Genomic DNA, 7,580 nt, shown 5'->3' with positions numbered 1-7,580 from the left:
TGGTTGACTCGAGGACGAGCAACGTTTAAGTGTGGGGTACTGATATTTGGCTATTATTATATATTTTAGCACATTATTTATCTTAAATTTTGGTGCTTTAATGCTATATTATACTATATTTGTGTTTAATTGAGTTTATTTTATGTGTAGGTATATTAAAGATGAAATTTGGGAGCAGAGTATAAATTTTATGTGTATTTTAGACACTACGAGAATAGATTGTGATTATTTGATAATGGAAAATATTATGATACCATAATTAGACAATGATGGAAGACAAAAAGAAATAATTGCAAAGGAAAAAGAAAGAAAACATGAATGAGAATTGGAAAGTTAGGCAGAAGATATCAGAATTTGAAAACGAAGCAAAAGAGCAGGCGAAGCGAGACTTTCTGCTCGCGTTAGAGCTCGGGACGCCAGGGCTAAAGCAAGGTGGGGTGCGCGGTGAAGCTCGCGAGGTGAGGTCTACAGCAAGGTGTTCGCGTGTTGCGGGTTTTAAAGCTTATTTTGTCTCCTTTTTGGTTTTGGACTTGGTTATTTCGCTTAGGCTTTTATCCTAAACCTATAAATAGTCCTTAAACACAATTTTTATAGATTAGACCTGATTTTAGATGAGGGGAGAGCACAGAGCCACCGTGGAGGTCGGAATTCATCAGATTCCATCGTTCTTCCATCTAATTTAGTAATCTTTACTTTTTCTTGATAATTTATTGTTTTGCTTCCATGTCTATGTGGAGCTAAACTTCCCATTTTAGGGTTGTGGTTGTCATGAATATTGAAGTTTATTAATTACATCACGTTAATTCGAAGTATCATCTTTGGTTGTTTCTCTAATTTTGTGCATAATTCCTTAATTGTTTGGCCAGCAGTTGATGTTCTATTTACTATCTATGCTATGATTGAGAAAGCCGTATTTAGATTAGAGTAGAATTAGAGAGAGCTTGTTTATGAATCCATGGCTCGGGGAAAGATTTCGCGGTTAGGATAGGAATATACCTAACAGTCTTGCTCAGTTAAATACCGTATTATATTCATTCATGATAGATTCAAGACAATAGGAATATAGGGCTGATATATTATGGATAGACGGATAGTATTGTGGGAACCTGCTATTTATATAAATAATTCGGTCAACTAGCAATTATAGATAATTTGGACTAGCAGATGTAATTACAAACTCAATAGGATTGGTAAACTAACCACAACCCTGGAATATATATATCTCCCTTGGTTACGTATTTAAATTTTGCAATAGTAGTTGTAATAGAAAAGTTAAACTTTAGTTCATCTTGGCCAGTAAAATAATTTTAATTTTCCCAGTTAACGATTAATCTAAGTCTATATGGGTTCGACATCCGACTTTTGAGTCACTTTATTACTTTACGGCCACATATACTTGCGTGGACTTGGGAAAACAACATGGTCCGTTTACATTTGCTAATAGTCCTGCATAGTGTTATTTTTAGTCGAAACAATCTTTAAAGCAAATACAAAAGGTAAATGATTAAATGTCATTTCCTCTCGAAGGGATACATCCATCTACATTGAATTGGCCCTCCAAGTCGTGCCTCTTGTACAAAGTGAATTGGAAGATGTTCTATTACATAAAAAAATCAAGAGAGAAAAGTTTTGCCAGCTTGTTTAAAGTTAAGATAATGTTACTCTGTATATAAATTAGGTTCTCCACCCTCAATGTGCTCGAACTTGTATCCTTGAAAAAGCAACTTATCTCTGTAATCAGTTTCCATATTCGATCAGGCAATGCATTGAGTGCAATAGGCATCAATGCTTTCATGAAAATATGACAGTCATGGCTTTTCATTGACGCCTACTTCCCTTCTTTCTTATCAATACACCTAGATAAATTTGATGCGTACCCATCAGACATCTTCAAATTGTTAACCCAACTACAAATCTCTCTTCTCTCATCCCTGGTGAACATGTAACTGGCTTTGGGCTTCTGAATCTTGTTATTAAAATATGTAGATACAACTCACTTCGCCTACAATATTCCTTTAAGTCCATCCTGGCCTTCAAGTTATCTTTGGTTTTGTTAGTAACATCCATAATAATGTTAAATAAGTTATCAAAAAAAAAATTCTCGATATGCATGACATCCAGATTATGCCGAAGAAGATTGTGCTTCCAATAAGGTAATTCTCAAAATATACTCCATTTAGTCTAGTTATGTGTGACACCATAACATTGTATCTTGGAGGTTATGTTACTTTAGGCAGATCCCTTACTTTGTTCCAAATTTCTTCTGAACATAAGCAGGATGGTAGCTCCTCAAAATCAGTTCGGTTCTTCATAAATGCACTTGTATTTAGCCTAAATTCATGATTCGTTGGCAAGAATCTACGGTGGCAATCAAACCACATATTTTTACCTCCATGTTTTATAGTAAATGCTTTTATGTCTTCATTACAACAAGTGCAAGCTAACTTTCCAACAGTCAACCACTCGGTCAACATTCCATAAGCAGAAAAATTATTTATAGTCCACATCAAAGAAACATGCAATATGAAGTTTTATTTAGTTGATATATCATATATTTCCACACCTTGATGCCATAATAATTGTAACTCATCAATCAAAGGCTGCAAGTATACATCAATCAAAATTTTCGGATTGCGGGGACCTAGAACAATACAAGTTAGGAACAAATATGGACTTGTCATACACAACTCAGGCAGAAGATTATACGGGGTAACAAATATTGGACAACATGAATATGGTGCAGCAGAGACATCGAATGGAGTAAATCCATCTATGCATAACCCCAACCTAATGTTTCTTGTTTCACTAGCAAACTCTGGGAACACCTTATCAAAATGCTTTCATGCATCTCCATCGGACAGATGGCATAGAATACCAGGTGGCCTTCTATGTTCATAGTGCAGTCTCATATGAGGAGTAGAGCTCATTAATACATACAACCTCTTTAACCTAGGTATAAGAGGTAAGTAATACATCACTTTAACTGGAACTTTTTTTGGTATTGGGATTTGTGACTTCCTTAAAATAAAGCTGATTACAAAATTTACAGTTCTCTAGAGATGCATCATCCTTATAGAATAACATGCAACCTTTCTCACAACAATCAATTCTCTATGATAAAAGACCTAACTTAGAAACCAATTTCTTAGCAGTGTAGAAATCTTTTGGTAAGTCAATATTATTCGGATTACGTTCATTCATAAGCCCAATAATAGAATCCATGCCCACTTGGGAAATAGATCAATCCGATTTAATACATAGAAATCTAACCGCAACAGACAACTTAGAATGCACTGAGCCTTCATACAATGGACGACTAACTTCCTCTAACTATTCATAGAAACGCTTAGCCTCATCATTTGGTTTGGATTGATCCCCAAGAAACATCCCAAAAGCATACCTCATCATTTTATTGTATTGAGAATTTTTAACATTATGCTCCGCAATGGGGCTACCCTCACCACCAAAAGAATTATGAAATTTAACATCATCTAAACTAGCATGATTCTCCCCGTGAACAGTCCATATATAAATTTTTCTACAAACTCTTTCTTTTAGAAATGAACTTTAACTTTGTCAGTTTTCAATAACTTGACACACTTACATTTCACAAAAAGGCACCTTATCCTTCCTCCAATAAGAAAATCATCAAGTGTTTGAGCCTTAGCAATAAATTCAACAATCCCTTCAATAAACTCATCCCTCAACCCTCGCACGATTAGGAAGATTCCTATTATACATCCATCTACGATGAACAAATTCCATCTACACAAATAGAAATCTAGAAATGAGATATTTAAATAATTTTATTTATTTAAACTGGTAACAAATTTATATTCTTTCAAAGGTTCATTTTAAATACATACATATCATTGTGTCAAAGCACTTTAATTGATATATTTTATTTTTTTAATTAATATTTTTTAGCACTCAAAATCTCACACTAATCCCTATTCTAAATAATATAAGTCTTTAACTATAATAATTAAATTTGAATAACTTCTTAAATGTTTATATAATCCAAATTAACTAATGATTTCTCAAATTTACAAATTAATCTTAATGTTGAAATTGAAATTTTTTAAATTTAATATCATTTTAATAATAAAACTAACAAGCAACAATGAACCTAGTATAACAAACTTTAAACCAAAGCTTTAAGCTATAACTAGTTGATATAATTACCGTTGGAAGTGAAAGTGAAAGTTCGTTTTCCTTCTTTCCTATCGTTGTTTTCTCAATTACTTTATGCCAACATGTCAACTTTTTTATTTCGAAAATAATTAAGTTAATCAAACACTAATTCAACATATTACTAACAAATTCAAAATTAGATTTAGGATTTCTTAACATATTCTTGTTTAACTCAAAATTTCAACCATACCTAATTCAACATATTCTTCTCTCTTTTTGTTTTATATTAAGTATCATTAAAAAACTAAAATCCCTAAAATTTCAAACATACCTACTTCAACTAGCTAGGATGTTCATATATAGAAATTTTTTACAAATTTAACAATAAAAACAAGATATATATGTCAATGAAATACTTACCTTGACGAAAAAAATGTCGGAGAAGTCGATTGAGGAGCTGCTGCTGCCGCCGCCAACCACTGCTGCAAAACAAATAAAAAATTAATAAATTAAGACGAAAAGGGAGGAGGAAGGAGAGGGAGAAGGGAGGAGGAAACGAGAGAGAGAACAAACTTACATTTAAATTCTATTCTTCGGGACGGGCGAGAAGGACGAGAGAGAGGAGGAGGAGGAGGATGAGAGAAGAAGGAGGAAGAAAAGAGAGGTTCTGTTTTTTAGGGAGGGGTCGGGTAGGGTTTTAAAAAATAATTCCGACTGATTCTGTCGGAATTGTCATTTTAATTTTTTTTAAAAAGTTCTGACCAAATCAGTCGGAAATGAAGTCAAACAAATCAAAATAAATTTTCCGCCAAAAGTTGCAACCGATTTGGTCGGAAATGTGGTCGAAAAAAATTTAAAAATATATAAGAGATATTTTTTTTGAAAATTCAGACGGATTCCGTCGGAAATTTTCGACAAAAAAATTCAGTCGGAAATTCTTGATTTTCTAGTAGTGAGTATCACCGCTGCCCTTTAGATGTTTTGCGGTCCTTCATCTTTTCTTTTCTTTTTTCTTCTTCTTCCTTTTCTGTGTTTTTAAGAATTCCAGGTACCAAAGTCACCGGCGGCTGTCGGAGAAGAAGCATGTGAGGAACACACGCCGGCGAAGTTAGCGACAACGGAGGCGCATGACAATGCGTGGAATGCCGGAAATCGACTCGGAAAGGTGCTCCAGCAATGCTACAAAATCCACGACCATAAACCAGGTTCTTTTTTTCTGGAGTTGGTACCTCCGGATCTCTTGACTTCCTTTTTGTCTTCTCTCTTGCGACTTAAATAAATTGCTTAGTTTAGTACAATACTTGTTTGCTCGTTTGTTTGCAGTGTTGATGGGTGCCTTTTAATCTTAGTTTTTATTCTTTTCGTTTAGACTCCTTGCATGCTAGAGTGTTAATAGAAGTGTAGTATACCTTAGATTATAGTGGCTGCGGTGAATGATAGTAGAGTTAGGGCATGTCCTCGGGTGAGGCAGGGGCAGAGGGTAGGGGACTAGGGGGATAAGGAAGCATGAGAGTCACTAAACTTAGAGTTGGGTCCTGGAACATAGGTACATTGACGAGAAAATCTATAGAGTTGGTGAAGATTCTCCATAAGAGGAAGATCAATATAGCTTGTGTCCAGGAGACTAGATGGGTGGGAACTAAAGTTAGGACGTAAATGGGTTCAAATGGTGGTACTCAGGAGGGTTGAGGGGTAATAATGGAGTAGGCATTTTGATTGATAGGGAACTAAGGAAGCAAGTGGTCGAGGTTAGGAGGATGAATGACAGGATGATGACTATCAAGATGGTTGTTGGAGAGCTTACTTTTAAAGCAGTTGGTGCTTATGCACCCGAAGCAAGCTTGGAACAGGAGGTCAAAAGGCAATTCAAGGATGATCTGGACGAGGTCGTGTAAGTTATTACACACATCGAGAAGCTAGTCCTATGAAGAGATTTCATTTGCCATATCGGTTCGATCTCAAAGGGATATGTTAGTGTATATGGCGGTTTTGGTTTTGGTGATAGATATAAAGGAGGCACTTCGCCGTTGGATTTTGCAAAAGCCTTTGACTTGGTGATAGCTAACTTGAGTTTTTAGAAGAAGGGAGAGCACTTGTCACCTTCTAGAGTACAATCGCCAAAATCCAAATTGATTACCTACTCATTCGAAAATGTGATAGACGTGTTTGCAAGTACTGCAAGGTTATCTTAGGTGAGAATCTCACGACTCAACATAGGATCTTGGCAATTAACTTCGAAACTAAAAGGAAGAGAAACAAGAGGGTTTGCATGGTCAACCAAGGATCAAGTGGGAAGCCTTGAGTAAGGATACATCTCAGGAGCTAGGGAAGAGTTGATGGCAATGGGGGCTTGGTGAAGTAGTGGGAATGCGAATAGTATGTGGACTAAGACATCGAATTGTACCAGGGAAATAAATAGATAGGTATTAGGGGTCTCGAAGGTTTGCTCTGGTGGGCACAAAGGGGACTGATGGTGGAATAGAGAGGTGCAAGGGAAAGTGGTAGTTAAGAAGATGGTGTACTTGAAGTTATTGGAGAGAAAAGACGATAAAGAGAAGAGGGCAAATTGGGAGCAATACAAGACATCAAAGAAGAAGGCAAAGTTAGTGGTTATGTCGGCAAAGACGATAGAATTGCACAAGAAGCTATACAAGCTAGCTAAGGTGCAAGAGAGGAAGTCACGTGACCTAGACCAAGTGAATTTCATAAAAGATGAGGAAGATAAAGTTATGATGAAAGGCGCACATATTATACGAAGATGGCAAGCATACTTCCATAAACTCTTAAATGAAGAGGGGAATAACACTATTGTGCTGCTTGATTTAGATCAAGCAGAAAGTCGACAAGATTTTAGATATTATAGGCATATTAAGGTTGAGGAAGTTGAGGGGGCTATGCGTAAGATGAGGAGGGGAAGAGCGACTGGGCCAGACAAGATTCAGGTGAAATTTGAAAATGCACGGGCATGACAGGTTTTGAGTGACTAACTGGATTATTTAATGTTATTTTTAGTCCCACAAAAAATGCTTGAAGAATGTATGTGGAGTACGATGATTCTGTTGTACAAGAATAAGTACGATATTCAAAATTACAATAATTACAGGGCCATCAAACTGCTAAGTCACACTATAAAGGTTTAAGAGAGGGTGGTGGAGATGCGGGTAAGGAGGAGTGTATTTATTTTTGTGCACCATTCGGATTCATGTCGGAACTTTTGACCATAAAAGCCATCTATCTTGTGAGGAGATTGGTGGAGCAGTATAGGGAGTGGAAAAGAAACTTGCATATAATGTTAATTCTCCTAGAAAAAGCATACGATGAAGTCCTAAGTAAGGTTACATGAAAATGCTTGGAGGCAAAAGGTGAAAACATACATTAGAGAGATTAAGAATATGTATAATGAAGCTAAGACCCGAGTGAAGACAGGGGAGGATACTCAAAATACT

The 7,580-nt window shown here is 36.0% G+C and overlaps 1 protein-coding gene across 1 annotated transcript; it reads left to right on the top strand.

The window, feature by feature from the left end:
- Positions 1-6,647: 6,647 nt before the first annotated feature.
- LOC138881164 (uncharacterized) lies at positions 6,648-7,103 on the top strand. Its single transcript, XM_070161370.1, has one exon. The coding sequence runs from the start codon at positions 6,648-6,650 to the stop codon at positions 7,101-7,103; it is 456 nt and encodes a 151-aa protein (XP_070017471.1).
- Positions 7,104-7,580: the final 477 nt, after the last annotated feature.

The sequence above is a fragment of the Nicotiana sylvestris genome, chromosome 11 (genome assembly GCF_000393655.2).
Source record: "Nicotiana sylvestris chromosome 11, ASM39365v2, whole genome shotgun sequence".
NCBI lineage: Eukaryota > Viridiplantae > Streptophyta > Magnoliopsida > Solanales > Solanaceae > Nicotiana > Nicotiana sylvestris.
Note: the sequence above shows the minus strand (reverse complement) of the source record. Positions and strands in the feature narration are given on the sequence as shown.

Coding starts and splice junctions, on each gene's coding strand:
- LOC138881164 (XM_070161370.1), top strand. CDS start 6,648: ATGGTGTACTTGAAGTTATTGGAGAGAAAAGACGATAAAGAGAAGAGG.